The sequence below is a fragment of the Entelurus aequoreus genome, linkage group LG26, assembly GCF_033978785.1.
Source record: "Entelurus aequoreus isolate RoL-2023_Sb linkage group LG26, RoL_Eaeq_v1.1, whole genome shotgun sequence".
NCBI lineage: Eukaryota > Metazoa > Chordata > Actinopteri > Syngnathiformes > Syngnathidae > Entelurus > Entelurus aequoreus.
In genome coordinates this window covers 6446942-6468134 of record NC_084756.1, presented here as the reverse complement: position 1 = coordinate 6468134, position 21193 = coordinate 6446942, and the positions used below count along the sequence as shown (strand labels likewise).

Genomic DNA, 21193 nt, shown 5'->3' with positions numbered 1-21193 from the left:
GGCGGTTCGGGCATCTGGTCAGGATGCCACCCGAACGCCTCCCTAGGGAGGTGTTTAGGGCACGTCCAACCGGCAGGAGGCCACGGGGAAGACCCAGGACACGTTGGGAAGACTATGTCTCCCGGCTGGCCTGGGAACGCCTTGGGATCCCTTGGGAAGAGCAGGACGAAGTGGCTGGGGAGAGGGAAGTCTGGGGTTCTCTGCTTAGGCTGCTTCCCCCGCAACCCGACCTCGGATAAACGGAAGAAAATGGATGGATGGATGAAAGGATACATGCTGGGACATTCTGTAGTGTCAGCTTTAATGGATGAGGCCCAGGTGTTTACAATAACAACATTCTTTGTGACTAGACAAGATCGCCATCGCCCGAGATCCACTTTGACAACCTGGAGGTGTTTGTGTTGGAGCCTGCATCTCAAGGCAGGACTGTGAAGTGCAGAGTGACCCGGGACCAGCGGGGGATGGACAAGAGTCTCTACCCGCTCTACTACCTGCACCTGGACAATGACAAGAAGGTAGGAGGTCACCTCATGAAATATTACAATACAGTGTTACTGTTCAAACTGTGTGTCATGTTACACTGGCCTAAAATATGAAATACACTTGTTCATTAAAACCTCTGTCTTGTTTTAATGAATACTTAGGTCTACTACCCTACTGTATTTAATGTTGTCATTATGGTGGTACTTAATGAATACTTAGGTCTACTACACTACTGTATTTAATGTTGTCATTATGGTGGTACTTAATGAATACTTAGGTCTACTACACTACTGTATTTAATGTTGTCATTATGGTGGTACTTAATGAATACTTAGGTCTACTACACTACTAGCATCTTATCTTCATCATCACCTTCATTCCATAAGACACATTAGTTTAATTTTACACAACAAACTGTAACACACTAGTTTCCCACTAACATGTGAGGAACATACAGTATTAAAGCCATGCAGATACTGCCATCTAGTGGCCTACATCAACACCTACACCCACATCTAGTGGCCTACTTCAACACCTACACCCACATCTAGTGGCCTACATCAACACCTACACCCACATCTAGTGGCCTACATCAACACCTACGCCCACATCTAGTGGCCTACATCAACACCTAAACCTACATCTAGTGGCCTACTTCAACACCTACACCCAAATCTAGTGGCCTACATCAACACCTACACCCACATCTAGTGGCCTACATCAACACCTACACCCACATCTAGTGGCCTACATCAACACCTACGCCCACATCTAGTGGCCTACATCAACACCTAAACCCACATCTAGTGGCCTACTTCAACACCTACACCCAAATCTAGTGGCCTACATCAACACCTACACCCACATCTAGTGGCCTACATCAACACCTAAACCCACATCTAGTGGCCTACTTCAACACCTACACCCACATCTAGTGGCCTACATCAACACCTACACCCACAACTAGTGGCCTACATCAACACCTACACCCACATCTAGTGGCCTACATCAACACCTACACCCACATCTAGTGGCCTACATCAACACCTACACCCACATCTAGTGGCCTACATCAACACCTACACCCACATCTAGTGGCCTACATCAACACCTACACCCACAACTAGTGGCCTACATCAACACCTACACCCACATCTAGTGGCCTACATCAACACCTACACCCACATCTAGTGGCCTACATCAACACCTACACCCACATCTAGTGGCCTACATCAACACCTACGCCCACATCTAGTGGCCTACATCAACACCTAAACCCACATCTAGTGGCCTACTTCAACACCTACACCCAAATCTAGTGGCCTACATCAACACCTACACCCACATCTAGTGGCCTACATCAACACCTAAACCCACATCTAGTGGCCTACTTCAACACCTACACCCAAATCTAGTGGCCTACATCAACACCTACACCCACAACTAGTGGCCTACATCAACACCTACACCCACATCTAGTGGCCTACATCAACACCTACACCCACATCTAGTGGCCTACATCAACACCTACACCCACATCTAGTGGCCTACATCAACACCTACACCCACATCTAGTGGCCTACATCAACACCTACACCCACAACTAGTGGCCTACATCAACACCTACACCCACATCTAGTGGCCTACATCAACACCTACACCCACATCTAGTGGCCTACATCAACACCTACACCCACATCTAGTGGCCTACATCAACACCTACACCCACATCTAGTGGCCTACATCAACACCTACACCCACATCTAGTGGCCTACATCAACACCTACACCCACATCTAGTGGCCTACATCAATACCTACACCCACATCTAGTGGCCTACATCAACACCTACACCCACATCTAGTGGCCTACATCAACACCTACACCCACATCTAGTGGCCTACATCAACACCTACACCCACATCTAGTGGCCTACATCAACACCTACACCCACATCTAGTGGCCTACATCAACACCTACACCCACATCTAGTGGCCTACATCAACACCTACACCCACATCTAGTGGCCTACATCAACACCTACACCCACATCTAGTGGCCTACATCAACACCTACACCCACATCTAGTGGCCTACATCAACACCTACACCCACAACTAGTGGCCTACATCAAGACCTACACCCACATCTAGTGGCCTACATCAACACCTACACCCACATCTAGTGGCCTACATCAACACCTACACCCACATCTAGTGGCCTACATCAACACCTACGCCCACATCTAGTGGCCTACATCAACACCTAAACCTACATCTAGTGGCCTACTTCAACACCTACACCCAAATCTAGTGGCCTACATCAACACCTACACCCACATCTAGTGGCCTACATCAACACCTACACCCACATCTAGTGGCCTACATCAACACCTACACCCACATCTAGTGGCCTACATCAACACCTACGCCCACATCTAGTGGCCTACATCAACACCTAAACCCACATCTAGTGGCCTACTTCAACACCTACACCCAAATCTAGTGGCCTACATCAACACCTACACCCACATCTAGTGGCCTACATCAACACCTAAACCCACATCTAGTGGCCTACTTCAACACCTACACCCAAATCTAGTGGCCTACATCAACACCTACACCCACAACTAGTGGCCTACATCAACACCTACACCCACATCTAGTGGCCTACATCAACACCTACACCCACATCTAGTGGCCTACATCAACACCTACACCCACATCTAGTGGCCTACATCAACACCTACACCCACATCTAGTGGCCTACATCAACACCTACACCCACAACTAGTGGCCTACATCAACACCTACACCCACATCTAGTGGCCTACATCAACACCTACACCCACATCTAGTGGCCTACATCAACACCTACACCCACATCTAGTGGCCTACATCAACACCTACACCCACATCTAGTGGCCTACATCAATACCTACACCTACATCTAGTGGCCTACATCAACACCTACACCCACATCTAGTGGCCTACATCAACACCTACACCCACATCTAGTGGCCTACATGAACACCTACACCCACATCTAGTGGCCTACATCAACACCTACACCCACATCTAGTGGCCTACATCAACACCTACACCCACATCTAGTGGCCTACATCAACACCTACACCCACAACTAGTGGCCTACATCAACACCTACACCCACATCTAGTGGCCTACATCAACACCTACACCCACATCTAGTGGCCTACATCAACACCTACACCCACAACTAGTGGCCTACATCAAGACCTACACCCACATCTAGTGGCCTACATCAACACCTACACCCACAACTAGTGGCCTACATCAACACCTACACCCACATCTAGTGGCCTACATCAACACCTACACCCACATCTAGTGGCCTACATCAACACCTAAACCCACATCTAGTGGCCTACATCAACACCTACACCCACATCTAGTGGCCTACATCAACACCTAAACCCACATCTAGTGGCCTACTTCAACACTACACCCACATCTAGTGGCCTACATCAACACCTACACCCACATCTAGTGGCCTACATCAAGACCTATATCCACATCTAGTGGCCTACATCAACGCCTACATCAACACCTACACCCACATCTAGTGGCCTACTTCAACACCTACACCCACATCTAGTGGCCTACATCAACACCTACACCCACAGCTAGTGGCCTACATCAACACCTACACCCACATCTAGTGGCCTACAGCAACACCTACACCCACATCTAGTGGCCTACATCAACACCCACACCCACATCTAGTGGCCTACATCAACACCTACACCCACATCTAGTGGCCTACATCAACACCTACACCCACATCTAGTGGCCTACTTCAACACCTACACCCACATCTAGTGGCCTACATCAACACCTACACCCACAACTAGTGGCCTACATCAACACCTAAACCCACATCTAGTGGCCTACATCAACACCTACACCCACATCTAGTGGCCTACATCAACACCTACACCCACATCTAGTGGCCTACATCAACACCTACACCCACATCTAGTGGCCTACATCAACACCTACACCCACAACTAGTGGCCTACATCAACACCTACACCCACATCTAGTGGCCTACATCAACACCTACACCCACATCTAGTGGCCTACATCAACACCTACACCCACATCTAGTGGCCTACATCAACACCTACACCCACATCTAGTGGCCTACATCAACACCTACACCCACATCTAGTGGCCTACATCAACACCTACACCCACATCTAGTGGCCTACATCAACACCTACACCCACATCTAGTGGCCTACATCAACACCTACACCCACATCTAGTGGCCTACATCAACACCTACACCCACATCTAGTGGCCTACATCAACACCTACACCCACATCTAGTGGCCTACATCAACACCTACACCCACATCTAGTGGCCTACATCAACACCTACACCCACATCTAGTGGCCTACATCAACACCTACACCCACAACTAGTGGCCTACATCAACACCTACACCCACATCTAGTGGCCTACATCAACACCTACACCCACATCTAGTGGCCTACATCAACACCTACACCCACATCTAGTGGCCTACATCAACACCTACACCCACATCTAGTGGCCTACATCAATACCTACACCTACATCTAGTGGCCTACATCAACACCTACACCCACATCTAGTGGCCTACATCAACACCTACACCCACATCTAGTGGCCTACATGAACACCTACACCCACATCTAGTGGCCTACATCAACACCTACACCCACATCTAGTGGCCTACATCAACACCTACACCCACATCTAGTGGCCTACATCAACACCTACACCCACAACTAGTGGCCTACATCAACACCTACACCCACATCTAGTGGCCTACATCAACACCTACACCCACATCTAGTGGCCTACATCAACACCTACACCCACAACTAGTGGCCTACATCAAGACCTACACCCACATCTAGTGGCCTACATCAACACCTACACCCACAACTAGTGGCCTACATCAACACCTACACCCACATCTAGTGGCCTACATCAACACCTACACCCACATCTAGTGGCCTACATCAACACCTAAACCCACATCTAGTGGCCTACATCAACACCTACACCCACATCTAGTGGCCTACATCAACACCTAAACCCACATCTAGTGGCCTACTTCAACACTACACCCACATCTAGTGGCCTACATCAACACCTACACCCACATCTAGTGGCCTACATCAAGACCTATATCCACATCTAGTGGCCTACATCAACGCCTACATCAACACCTACACCCACATCTAGTGGCCTACTTCAACACCTACACCCACATCTAGTGGCCTACATCAACACCTACACCCACAGCTAGTGGCCTACATCAACACCTACACCCACATCTAGTGGCCTACAGCAACACCCACACCCACATCTAGTGGCCTACATCAACACCCACACCCACATCTAGTGGCCTACATCAACACCTACACCCACATCTAGTGGCCTACATCAACACCTACACCCACATCTAGTGGCCTACTTCAACACCTACACCCACATCTAGTGGCCTACATCAACACCTACACCCACAACTAGTGGCCTACATCAACACCTAAACCCACATCTAGTGGCCTACATCAACACCTACACCCACATCTAGTGGCCTACATCAACACCTACACCCACATCTAGTGGCCTACATCAACACCTACACCCACATCTAGTGGCCTACATCAACACCTACACCCACAACTAGTGGCCTACATCAACACCTACACCCACATCTAGTGGCCTACATCAACACCTACACCCACATCTAGTGGCCTACATCAACACCTACACCCACATCTAGTGGCCTACATCAACACCTACACCCACATCTAGTGGCCTACATCAATACCTACACCTACATCTAGTGGCCTACATCAACACCTACACCCACATCTAGTGGCCTACATCAACACCTACACCCACATCTAGTGGCCTACATGAACACCTACACCCACATCTAGTGGCCTACATCAACACCTACACCCACATCTAGTGGCCTACATCAACACCTACACCCACATCTAGTGGCCTACATCAACACCTACACCCACAACTAGTGGCCTACATCAACACCTACACCCACATCTAGTGGCCTACATCAACACCTACACCCACATCTAGTGGCCTACATCAACACCTACACCCACAACTAGTGGCCTACATCAAGACCTACACCCACATCTAGTGGCCTACATCAACACCTACACCCACAACTAGTGGCCTACATCAACACCTACACCCACATCTAGTGGCCTACATCAACACCTACACCCACATCTAGTGGCCTACATCAACACCTAAACCCACATCTAGTGGCCTACATCAACACCTACACCCACATCTAGTGGCCTACATCAACACCTAAACCCACATCTAGTGGCCTACTTCAACACTACACCCACATCTAGTGGCCTACATCAACACCTACACCCACATCTAGTGGCCTACATCAAGACCTATATCCACATCTAGTGGCCTACATCAACGCCTACATCAACACCTACACCCACATCTAGTGGCCTACTTCAACACCTACACCCACATCTAGTGGCCTACATCAACACCTACACCCACAGCTAGTGGCCTACATCAACACCTACACCCACATCTAGTGGCCTACAGCAACACCTACACCCACATCTAGTGGCCTACATCAACACCCACACCCACATCTAGTGGCCTACATCAACACCCACACCCACATCTAGTGGCCTACATCAATACCTACACCCACATCTAGTGGCCTACATCAACACCTACACCCACATCTAGTGGCCTACATCAACACCCACACCCACATCTAGTGGCCTACATCAACACCTACACCCACATCTAGTGGCCTACATCAACACCTACACCCACATTTAGTGGCCTACATCAACACCTACACCCACATCTAGTGGCCTACATCAACACCTACACCCACAACTAGTGGCCTACATCAAGACCTACACCCACATCTAGTGGCCTACATCAACACCTACACCCACATCTAGTGGCCTACATCAACACCTACGCCCACATCTATTGGCCTACATCAACACCTACACCCACATCTAGTGGCCTACATCAACACCTAAACCCACATCTAGTGGCCTACATCAACACCTAAACCCACATCTAGTGGCCTACATCAACACCTACACCCACATCTAGTGGCCTACATCAAGACCTACATCCACATCTAGTGGCCTACATCAACACCTACACCCACATCTAGTGGCCTACATCAACACCTACACCCACATCTAGTGGCCTACATCAACACCTAAACCCACATCTAGTGGCCTACATCAACACCTACACCCACATCTAGTGGCCTACATCAACACCTACACCCACAAGTGTTTCATTGGTAGACCAGACCCCAGATCATGAATGTAAACATTCCTGGTTTCTTGTCTTCTTCTTCCAGACCTTTCTGCTGGCTGGCAGGAAAAGAAAAAAATGTGCAACCTCTAATTATCTCATCTCTACTGACGCTACCGATCTATCAAGAGGAGGACATAATTTCATAGGGAAGCTGAGGTATGGCATTCATTAATTAATTCATTCATTCATTCTGTCCCCAACATGCAACTAGATGCTAACATCTTCATGTGTCAGGCATGTCCAACTAGATGCTAACATGGTCATGTGTCATGCAAGTCCAACTAGATGCTAACATCCAACTAGATGCTAACATGGTCATGTGTCATGCAGGTCCAACTAGATGCTAACATCCAACTAGATGCTAACATGGTCATGTGTCATTCAGGTCCAACTAGATGCTAACATCCAACTAGATGCTAACATGGTCATGTGTCATGCAGGTCCAACTAGATGCTAACATCCAACTAGATGCTAACATGGTCATGTGTCATTCAGGTCCAACTAGATGCTAACATCCAACTAGATGCTAACATGGTCATGTGTCATTCAGGTCCAACTAGATGCTAACATCCAACTAGATGCTAACATGGTCATGTGTCATGCAGGTCCAACTAGATGCTAACATGGTCATGTGTCATGCAGGTCCAACTAGATGCTAACATGGTCATGTGTCATGCAGGTCCAACTAGATGCTAACATCCAACTAGATGCTAACATGGTCATGTGTCATGCAGGTCCAACTAGATGCTAACATCCAACTAGATGCTAACATGGTCATGTGTCATGCAGGTCCAACTTGATGGGCACCAAGTTCACGGTCTTTGACAACGCTCTGAACCCCGAGAGAGCCCTACCAGACATGTCTAATGCCCGGCAGGAGTTAGCAGGCATCATCTACGTAAGTCAGCAGAAGTCCTCTTCAACCACACAAGCATCTCCAACCTTGACTTCTGGCACCAGGAGACCAACGTCTTAGGGATGAAGGGCCCCAGGAGGATGATGGTCATCGTCCCCGGCATGGACAAGGACGACGAGCGAGTGGCCCTACGGCCAAGAAATGTGGGTTCCGGGGAGAATAAGTCCTTGACCTGGTGTTTTCCTGCTGTGTGAACCATGACATGTTTCCAGGACTGTGACGGCCTGCTGATCCGGCACCAGAACCGCAGGATGGAGAATCTGATTGAGCTTCACAATAAGACGCCGGTGTGGAACGAAGAAACCTCCTCACATGTGCTCAACTTCAATGGCAGGGTCACCCAGGCCTCCATTAAGAACTTCCAGATAGTCCATGACAAAGACTGTAAGTCCACCTATAGTACATATCAATACTACCTTCTTGTACCTATAGTACATATCAATACTACCTTCTTGTACCTATAGTACATATCAATACTACCTTCTTGTACCTATAGTACACCAATACTGCCTTCTTGTACCTATAGTACACATCAATACTACCTTCTTGTACCAATAGTACACATCAATACTACAAACAAACTTCAACCAGCCAACTACAAAGACTGAGTCTATATATTCGTTATATAGAAGGCAATCTACCATCTAGCTACCATCTACCATCTGGCTACCATCTAGCTACCATCTACTATCTAGCTACCATTTATGCTACCATCTACCATCTAGCTACCATCTATCTACTATCTGGCTACCATCTATCTACCATCTACCATCTGGCTACCATCTACCATCTAGCTACCATCTACCATCTAGCTACCATCTATCTACTATCTGGCTACCATATAGCTACCATCTAGCTACCATCTACGGCGTGGCGAAGTTGGTAGAGTGGCCGTGCCAGCAATCGGAGGGTTGCTGGTTACTGGGGTTCAATCCCCACCTTCTACCATTCTAGTCATGTCCGATGTGTCCTTGGGCAAGACACTTCACCCTTGCTCCTGATGGGTGCTGGTTAGCGCCTTGCATGGCAGCTCCCGCCATCAGTGTGTGAATGGGTGAATGTGGAAATACTGTCAAAGCGCTTTGAGTACCTTGAAGGTAGAAAAGCGCTATACAAGTATAACCCATTTATCATTTATCATTTATATAGCTACCAGCTACTATCTGGCTACCATCTACCATCTAGCTACCATCTGGCCACCATCTACCATCTAGCTAGCATCTAACTACCATCTACCATCTACCAGGGACACACCCTGGACCTGATTATCACAAAAGGTCTCAATGTTTCTGATGTTCTTGTGATTGATCCTTCATTGTCTGATCATTTCTGTGTTTTCTTTAATATTTCTGTAATTCCGGACACACAAACAGAATCAAAGAATGTCAAAAAGCGGTACATAAATGAACATGCTAATGTCCTCTTTAAAAACGCCATCTCCTCACTACCACCTCTAAACCCATGTCATGCTGATGATCTTGTAAGCAACTTTAATTCCAAAATTGTGAATATCATAGATATCATTGCACCTGTTACAGTTAAAACGATTTCTGGCAAGCAAAAGGCACCCTGGAGAAAATCTGCTGCTGTAACAGCCCAGAGAAGAGAGTGCAGGAAGGCTGAACGAATCTGGCGGAATACAAAACTTCATATTCACCATGACATCTATAAAGAGAGCCTCCAGGCCTACAATTTAGTCTTAAAAAGTGCTAGAGAAACATTCTTCTCCAATATCATAAACAGCAACACAAATAAGGCCAAAACCCTATTCACAATCGTTGACAGACTGACTAAACCCCCAACACAAATACCAGCCGAACTCCATTCCACGCAGAAATGCAATGACTTTGCATTCTTTTATACTGATAAAATTGAAGGCATCAGACGCACCATCAATATCTCAAGTAAAAAAGTTGGATCACCACCCCATTTAGGCAAAAGTAACACAGCAATGATGGCAAGCTTTAATGCCATAGACTCTAAAACTCTAGTGGAAACGGTGACAGCTCTAAAGTCATCCACCTGCTGCCTTGATGTTTTACCTACCAACTTCTTTAAGAATGTTTTTGACTGCCTATCAACAGACATCTTGCAAATAGTTAATAATTCTATTAAATCGGGCAATTTCCCGAAGGCTTTCAAAACTGCAGTCATTAAACCTCTTCTAAAAAAGCAGAGCCTAGATGCCTCTGTTATCAACAACTACAGACCAATTTCAAATCTACCATTCATAAGTAAAATAATTGAGAAAGTTGTCCTCCAACAACTAAATCACTTCTTGGCTTCTACTGGCTGCCACAACAACTTCCAGTCAGGATTTCGACCTCTTCATAGCACAGAGACGGCCCTTCTTAAAGTTATAAATGACATCCGTCTAAACACAGACTCTGGCAAAACTTCAGTATTAATGCTTTTGGACCTCAGTGCTGCATTTGACACTGTCGACCACTCAATACTTTTGGACAGGTTGGAAAACTGGGTGGGGATCTCAGGCACAGTTTTAAGCTGGTTCAAGTCATATCTACAAGATAGGAACTATTTTGTTTCCATTGGTGACTTTGTATCAGAACCAACCAACGTAACGTGTGGAGTCCCCCAAGGTTCAATCTTGGGGCCGACTTTATTTAACATCTATATGCTCCCACTAGGACAAATCATGCAAAATAATAACATTGACCATCATTGCTATGCCGATGACACCCAAATCTATGTAGCGCTATCACCAAATGACTATCGCCCCATAGATCTTCTGTGCCAGTGCATTGAGCAAGTCAAACACTGGATGTGCCAAAATTTCCTACAACTAAATGAAGATAAAACTGAGATAATTGTTTTTGGTGCTAAAAAAGAAAGGTTTAAAGTCATCCAACACCTTAAATCACTGTCCCTGAAAACCTCAAATAAAGCCAGAAATCTTGGGGTTATTTTAGATTCTGATTTACATTTCGACAGTCACATCAAATCAGTAACAAAATCGGCCTACTATCACCTCAAAAATGTAAAAAGACTTAGAGGGCTCATGTCAGCTCAAGACTTAGAAAAACTTGTACATGCCTTTATTACCAGTAGGCTAGACTATTGTAATGGTCTCCTTGCAGGTCTTCCCAAAAAAACTGTCAGGCAGCTACAGCTTGTTCAGAACGCTGCTGCTAGAGTTCTAACAAAGACCAAAAAATGTGAGCACATTACACCAATTCTTAAATCCTTACATTGGCTCCCTGTACATCAGAGAATAGATTTCAAAATCCTCCTGCTCACATATAAATCACTACATGGTCTAGGGCCCAAGTATATCACTGATATGCTCCCACTATATACGCCCTCTAGATCACTAAGATCTTCTGAGACCAATCTGTTAGCGGTTCCAAGAGTAAACTCAAATCAAGGGAGATCATCATTCAGTCACTATGCAACACATAGCTGGAATAAACTTCCTGAAGATGTCAGACTCTCCCCAACTCTCACTACTTTTAAAACTAGACTGAAGACTTTTATGTTCACCTTAGCTTTCAGCTAAATCTTTTAATCTTTTAACTTTTAACGTCTGCACTGTTTTTATTTTTATTGTCTGCATTTTAATTTTGCTTTTATTTTCTTTCATTTCACTTTGTTGTCTGTGAAGCACTTTGAGTCTGCCTTGTGTATGAAAAGCGCTATACAAATAAAGTTGCCTTGCCTTGCCTTGCCTTACCATCTAGCTACCGTACTACAACATATTGTCCTATTTAGCATAGGAGTTTGGCATTCTGCATGTTCTCCTGTCGACTTTAGTACTTAGGTTCTTACATATAGTTAAATATAAACAAGTGCAGGCTGAGTGCCTGTACGTTGGAGTTCACCCCAGTGGACAAGAGGAAAAATTCTGACTGTTTGTGCGTACGCACCAAACAAGAGTTCAGAGTATTCGGCCTTCTTGGATACCTTGCATGGGGTCCTGTATGGGGCACCGGCAGGGGATTCCATAGTCTTGCTGGGGGACTTCAACGCGCACATGGACAATGACAGTGATACTTGGACTGACGTGATTGGGAGTAACGGTCTGCCTGATCTGAGCCTGAGTGGTGGATTGTTATTGGACTTCTGTGTTAGTCATGGAGTTGCGATAACAAACACCATAAGGATGCTCATAGGTGTACCTGGTACCAGAGCACCCTAGGCCAAAGATCAATGATCAATTTTGTAATCGTATCAGGTGATCTGAGGCCGTATGTTTTGGACACTTGGGTGAAGAGAGGGGCTTAACTGTCAACTGATCATCATCTGGTGGTGAGTTGGGTCAGATGGCGGGGGAACCTCTGGATAGACCAGGCAAACCCAAGCGTGTAGTGCGGGTGAACTGGGAACGATTGGAGGAGTCCTCTGTCTGGAAGGACTTCAACTCCCACCTCTGGCGGGACTTCTCTGCCATCCCTGTGGAGGTTGGGGACATTGAACAGGAATGGGCAATGTTCAAAGCCTCTATTGCTAAAGCTGCAGCTGCGAGCTGTGGCCAGAAGGTCTTGGGTGCCTCAAGGGGCGGTAACCCTCGAACACCCTTGTGGACAGCGGTGGTCAGGGAAGCTGTCCGACTGAAGGAGTCCTACCGGGGTATGTTATCCCAGGGGACTCCGGAGGCTGTTGCAAGGTACCGATAGGCCCGAAGCGCAGCGGCCGTGGCTGTGGACGAGGCTAAGCAGAGGGTGTGGGATCAGTTCGGTGAATCCATGGAGGAGGACTATCAGGTGGCACCAAAATGTTCTGGAAGACCATACGGCACCTCAGGAGGGGGAAGCAGGGAACCATCCAAGCTGTGTACAGCAAGGATGAGACTCTGCTGACTTCAAGTGAGGAAGTCGTAGGACGTTGGAAAGAGCACTTTGAGGAACTCCTGAACCCATCTACACCAGACACACCCTCCGTGACAGGAGCTGAGCCTGAGGATGATGGGGGATCGACGTTGATCCCTCGGAGTGAAGTCACTGAGGTAGTTAGACAACTCCACAGTGGCAAGGCTTCGAGGGTTGACGAGATCCGTCCAGAAATGCTGAAGGCTCTGGGTTTTGAGGGGCTGTCTTGGTTGATACGCCTTTTTAACATTGCGTGGAAGTCTGGGACAGTGCAGAGGGAGTGGCAGACTGGGGTGGTGGTTCCCATATTCAAAAAGGGGGACCAGAGGGTGTGTACTAATTACTGGGGTATCATACTACTCAGCCTCCCTGGGAAAGTTTACGCCAAGCTACTGGAAAGGAGGGTCAGGCCGATAGTCGAACCTCAGGTTCAAGATGAGCAATGTGGATTCCGTCCTGGTCGTGGAACAACTGACCAGCTCTTTACTCTTGCGGGAATCCTGGAGAAGGCCTGGTAGTATGCCTATCCAGTCTACATGTGCTTTGTGGATTTGGAGAAGGCGTATGACTGGGTCCCCCGGGAGATCCTGTGGGAGGTGCTGAGGGAGTACGGGTTGAGGGGAACCCTGCTGAGGGCCATCCAATCTCTGCACAAGCAAAGCGAGAGTTGTGTCCGGATGCTTGGATGTAAGTTGGATCCGTTTCCAGTGGGGGTTGGTCTCCGCCAGGGCTGCGCTCTGTCACCTATCCTGTTTGTGATTTTCATGAACAGGATTTCTAGGCAGCCCCCCGCGACCCCAAATGGAATAAGCGGTAGAAAATGGATGGATGGATGGATTTCTAGGCAGAGTCGTGACCATGGCGGAGAGGGTATACGTCTCGGGGGGCTAAAGGTTGCGTCACTGCTGTTTGCAGATGATGTGGTCCTGAAGGCACCTTCGGTTCGTGACCTTCAGCTCTCACTGGATCGGTTCGCAGCCGAGTGTTCGGCGGCTGCAATGAGGATCAGCATCTCCAAATCTGAGGCCATGGTTCTCAGCAGGAAACCGATGGTTTGTACAGTCCAGGTAGAGAACAAGACTCTGTCCCAGGTGGGGGAGTTTAAGTATCTCGGGGTCTTGTTCACGAGTGAGGGAACGATGGAGAAGGAAATCAGCCGGAGAATCGGAGCAACTGGGGCAGCATTGCAGTCTCTCTGCCGCACTGTTGTGACCAAACGAGAGCTGAGCCAGAAGGCAAAGCTCTCGGTCTACCGGGCTATCTACATTCCTACTCTCACCTATGGTCATGAAGTGTGGGTCATGACCCAAAGAATAAGATACAAGCGGCCATAATGAGTTTCCTCAGAAGGGTGGCTGGAATCTCCCTTAGAGATAGGGTGAGAAATTCAGTCACCCGAGAGAGACTCGGAGTAGAGCCGCAGCTCCTTCGCTTGAAAGGAGCCAGCTTAGGTGGTTTGGGCATCTCGTGCGGATGCCTCACCAGCGTCTCCCTAGGGAGGTCCTCGTTGCACGTCCCACTGGGAGGAGACCCCGGGGCAGGCCAAGGACCAGATGGGGGTAATTACATCTCCTCTCTGGCCTGGGAACGCTTCGGGATTCCCCAGGAGGAAGTTGCTAATGTTGCTCTGGAGAGGGAAGTCTGGGGGTCTCTGCTGGAGCTGTTGTCCCCGCGACCCCATTCCGGATAAGCGGTTGAAGATGGATGGATGGAAGTGTATATTAGTATTGTAGACTATTAGAAGATACTACATACATCATTCCATACCTATCTATTCAGCTATAAATACAGAATGTTGATGTAACATGTCACCTTCCTTTCCAGTGGACTACATCGTGATGCAGTTTGGCCGAATAGCTGACGACATTTTCACTCTGGACTTCAAGTACCCTCTGTGTGCTGTGCAGGCCTTCGCCATCGCGCTCTCTAGCTTCGATGGTAAACTGGCTTGCGAGTAACACACACACACACACACACACACACACACACACACACACACACACACACACACACACACACACACACACACACACACACACACAGGCGCACACACACACACGCACACACACACACTTTCATATATTTCTTACCTTCTTGAGACCTCCAAAAAAATGCCTACCTCTGTAGGACCACCCTTTTCTAGATATAAAAAGATTTGTATTTACAACATTGATAATATATACATATGTACTATGCCAAAGGTCAGAATGTCACAAGAAAAACTTGGACTTTTGGCAGTGTTATAATAAAAGTCGTAATTTTACTTGAACATTTGTGCAATATTATGATAAAAGTTGGAATTTTACTCAATAACAGTCGCAATTTTACAAGAAAATCTTACAATTTTGGCAATTTTATGAAAAGAGTGGTCATTTTACTCGACAAAAGTCATAATTTTATAAGAAAACTTGAAAATGCTGGCAATATTATAATAATAATCGGAATTTTACTCGGCAAAATTATGACAAGTCATAAATGTCACTATTTTATAAGAACAAAAAAGTTGGCAATATTGTGATAAAAGTCAGGATTTTATATGACAAATGTCACCATTTTGCATTAAAAAGTAATAATTTTACATACAAAAAGTAATACTTTGACGAGCAAATATTGCAATATTACATAAACAGAAAGAATATTAGAAATTGTTCCCAATGTTATAAGAAAAAAGTCGACACATTGTGAGAAAAAACTGCTTGTAGTTATTTTTTGATTTTTTTTGTAATTTTTGGTTTGTAATTGTTTTTTAATCTTCACTATTTACTTCGTTATTACAGTATGTCTCTATATACATATTTATTTTATTGTTTTATTAATTTTGGCCAAAAGGGGGCGCATTTCAATTTCTTACACACACTTGTTATTTCATATGTTGGCCAGGGGGGGAGCACTTTTAAAAGCGACACACAGTCAAATTGAAAAATCCCTCCTTTTTGGGACCACCCTCATTTTGATAGGTGTCACCACCAAATGAGACATTGTCTATTAGATGCAATGTTATTGATTCATGTCATCACTTGTTCACACCTCCTCATATGGAAGATACTTTTCCTTCTTCATGTCTCAAGAAGGGTAGGAATACAAGAACACACACACACACACACACACACACACACACGCACACGCATACCTATCAGACCGAGCCATGTCCGAGGAGATGAACGTGACGATTCTGCTGCTGAGGTGGAGGCGACACCTTCGGGGGTCTGTTGTTCCCCACAGTTATACATCTGACTACTCAGCAGACATCTGGACTGTCAACCTGCTGTGGACGAGTCCTGATGACAATAACAAGAGTATGAGTGTATCATTACAACAGTATGGGTGTATCATTACAACAGTATGAGTGTATCATTACAACAGTATGGGTGTATCATTACAACAGTATGGGTGTATCATTACAACAGTATGGGTGTATCATAACAACAGTATGGGTGTATCATTACAACAGTATGGGTGTATCATTACAACAGTATGGGTGTATCATTACAACAGTATGGGTGTATCATAACAACAGTATGAGTGTATCATTACAACAGTATGGGTGTATCATTACAACAGTATGAGTGTATCATTACAACAGTATGGGTGTATCATTACAACAGTATGGGTGTATCATTACAACAGTATGGGTGTATCATAACAACAGTATGAGTGTATCATTACAACAGTATGGGTGTATCATTACAACAGTATGGGTGTATCATAACAACAGTATGAGTGTATCATTACAACAGTATGGGTGTATCATTACAACAGTATGGGTGTATCATTACAACAGTATGGGTGTATCATTACAACAGTATGAGTGTATCATTACAACAGTATGGGTGTATCATAACAACAGTATGAGTGTATCATTACAACAGTATGGGTGTATCATAACAACAGTATGAGTGTATCATTACAACAGTATGGGTGTATCATTACAACAGTATGGGTGTATCATAACAACAGTATGGGTGTATCATAACAACAGTATGAGTGTATCATTACAACAGTATGGGTGTATCATTACAACAGTATGGGTGTATCATTACAACAGTATGGGTGTATCATAACAACAGTATGGGTGTATCATAACAACAGTACGGGTGTATCATTGTGTTCAAATGGTGGATGGATAGACAATGAAATGTTTGATTGGTTCCAAGCTGGTTCTTTCTCCCCAAGTCTTTGCTTTGTTGCTCCACTTACTTTATGTCAACTTTCTTTTGCACTGCAGGGTTTTAAGAGACTAACATGTCAAGTATTTGCACTTGCACCCAGGGGTGCTGCACAGACAATAAGCGGTGATCCTTGCTTTAAGTCATTACCACTTCCAGCTATCGGGGATCAATAAACATTGATTAGAACTTCTTCTTTATTTCATCCTCCTTGTCTTTTTGTCCACACAACTTATTTTTAAAGGGAACTGCACTAGGAGTGACAAAAGAGGAAATCATCAATATTGTGAAAAAAGGTCAATCCAAGACCTCAACTGATTGCAAAGAAATTGATATGAAAACAATAAAAAAGGTTATTGAAGAGATTTCAGATCATTTCAAACATTCCCAGATCAAATAAAAATAGCAGAAGTCATACTGATTTATTAGGTTGGAGACAAACAACAGTTTACAAACTACACACCTGATTCTCTACTTCTACCATTTGATACAATTATTGAAAAAGTGTTGAACAGATGAGACAAATTCCTCAAACAGTCCGAGACAACAATGAGGATACAGAAGCAACATCTCAACATCAATGGCGTTCATGGAAATAAGAGAAGAGATCACAAATGTAATAGATGTTAAAAATGTGTTTATGGATTTAACAAAAACATTTGATCATATCTTAAAAAACTAAAGAGAAAGGTATGGCATCAGAGGGTTGGTCTTAAACTGGGTTAGAAGCTACTTAACCAACAGAAAGTAATACATGAAGATAGGAGAACACACTTCTACTACACTAAATATATCCTGTGGTGTACCTCAGGGATCAATACTGGTACCAACATTGTTCAATCGTTATATAAACGACATTTGTAAAGTTACAAAGGACTTAAAGTTAGTTTTATTTGCAGATGATACAAGTGTGTTTTGTTCAGGAGAGAACACACAGAAGATAACACAAATAACTACTTAAAAAGATGCTTTGACAAAAAGAGACTATTTGAATCTCAGTGAAAGTAAAATAAAGATATTTGATAAGAGTAGAAGAGAAAGTCAAACACAAATAGACGGAATAGACATTGAAAGGGTAAAATAAAACATATTTTGGGTGTAATAATAGATGATAAAATGAACTGGAAACCTCATGTAAATAATATACAACATAATTTATACAACATAAAGTAGCAAGAAACACGCCAATAATAATCAAATAAAATATGTTGTGGAGTAAAAATGACTTTATATAATTAACTGCTTACTAGTGTTACATATCTGATTATTGTGTAGAAATATGATGACATCATGACTAAAGTAGACTTATTCACTAAGTGTGTTACAAGAAAGATGAGTTATAATAAAACATCAAGTTGGATATAGAGAACATGTATTTATTCAATCACAAATATTAAGATTCTAGCAAACATGTAAAATGATGCAAACTACAACCTGCTAGCCAAGAATGTAGAACAATTGTTCTCAACTAAAGAGGAGAAATATCATGTTAATGTCATGTAAAAGATGTGTATGCACGTACAAGACTTAAAAGCTTTAGTACATCAGTATGTGGAATGAAATGATGGAATGGATGAAGTAAAGAAATGAAAGAAAGCAGCAATATGATTGGCTTTAAGGGACTGTTCAAACTACAAGTCTTCACTAAGTACACACAACTACAATTAGGATCAACATCTTCAACCTTTTTTAAAAAATATAGATTATTTATGTATTTAATATTTGTTTACTTACTATGGTATATCATTTATTTATTATTTATGTATTTAATATTTGTTTACTTACTAAGGTATATTATTTATTTATTATTTATGTATATAATGTGTTTACTTACTATGGTATATTATTTATGTATTTAATATGTGTTTACTTACTACGGTATATTATTTATTTATTATTTATGTATTTAATATTTGTTTACTTACTATGGTATATTATTTATTTATGTATTTAATATTTGTTTACTTACTATGGTATATTATTTATTATTTATGTATTTAATATTTGTTTACTTACTATGGTATATCATTTATGTATTATTTATGTATTTAATATTTGTTTATTTACTATGGTATATTATTTATTATTGATGTATTTAATGTGTTTACTTTCTATGGTATATTATTTATTGTTTATGTATTTAATATGTGTTTACTTACTATGGTATATTATTTATATATTTAATATTTGTTTACTTACTATGGTATATTATGTATTTATTATTATTTAATGTTTGTTTATTTACTACGGTATATAATTGTTTTATTATTATTTAATATTTGTTTACTTACATTGGTATACTATTTATGTATTATTTATTTAATATTTGTTAACTTACTATTGTCATGATCTGTGGTTTGGATCATGTTTTATGTTATTTTCTGTTTAAGACTCCATAGTTCCTGGTTGCACTTCCTTGTTTGTTTTGTCACCACGGTTACTCATGGTGCTCACCTGTCTCTGATTAGTGTGCACCTGCTTCCCGAGCACTAATCAGAGGCATTATTTAAGCTTGTCTTTGCCAGTCAGTCGGCCTGGTTTCATTGTTTGCGTCACACCTTTTCCAAGTAAGTTTTTGTTCATTCCATGCCATAGCCTACGTTAAGTCCTTGCTTCACGTGTTTTAGGCACACTTTCGTCTTTTGTTCTTTGCCTATGTTTTTGGTAGTTGGGTGATTTATGAAGAATAAATCAAATCCTACCTTTAAGACTTCGTCCGGAGCCGTCAGTGTTGCATTGGGAGAACCAACCGCAGTGAGCTGCAAACCCCGCCGTGACAACTATGGTATATTATTTATTTAATATTTGTTTACTTACTATGGTATATTATTTATTTATTATTTATTTAATATTTTTTTACTTACTATGGTAAAATTATTTATTTATTATTTATTTAATATTGAATTACTTACTATGGTATATTATTTATGTATTTAATATTTGTTTACTTACTATGGTATATTATTTATTATTTATTTAATATTTGTTTACTTACAGTGGTATATTATTTATTTAATATGTATTTAATTACTATGGTATGTTATTTATTTAATATTGGTTGACTTACTATGGTATATTATGTATTATTTATTTAATATGTGTTTACTTACTATAGTTTATTATTTATTATTTATGAATTTAATATTTGTTTACTAACCATGGTATATTATTTATTATTTATGTATCTAATATTTGTTTACTTAACTATGGTACATTATTTATTTATTATTTATTTAATATTTGTTTACTTACTATGGTATATTATTTATTTAATATTTATTTAATTACTATGGTATATTATTTATTTAATATTGGTTGACTTAATATGGTATATTATTTATTTATTTATTTATTATTTATTTAATATATGTTTACTTACTATGGTATAGTATTTATTTAATATTTGTTTA

At 43.0% G+C, this 21193-nt stretch overlaps 1 protein-coding gene across 6 annotated transcripts in view; it reads left to right on the top strand.

Annotated features, from left to right (window-relative positions):
* Positions 1-17983, top strand: part of LOC133643633 (tubby-related protein 1-like) — a 31666-nt gene extending 13683 nt beyond the window's left edge. For all 6 annotated transcript variants that reach the window (XM_062038302.1, XM_062038303.1, XM_062038305.1 and 3 more), the window contains 6 exons: positions 351-515; positions 7919-8031; positions 8665-8773; positions 8836-8934; positions 9004-9175; positions 15442-17983. In XM_062038302.1, the coding sequence (XP_061894286.1) occupies positions 351-515; positions 7919-8031; positions 8665-8773; positions 8836-8934; positions 9004-9175; positions 15442-15575 (792 nt within the window). In that variant the 3' untranslated portion in view covers positions 15576-17983. The remainder of the gene's footprint in view (positions 1-350; positions 516-7918; positions 8032-8664; positions 8774-8835; positions 8935-9003; positions 9176-15441) is intronic.
* The last annotated feature ends 3210 nt before the right edge of the window (positions 17984-21193 follow it).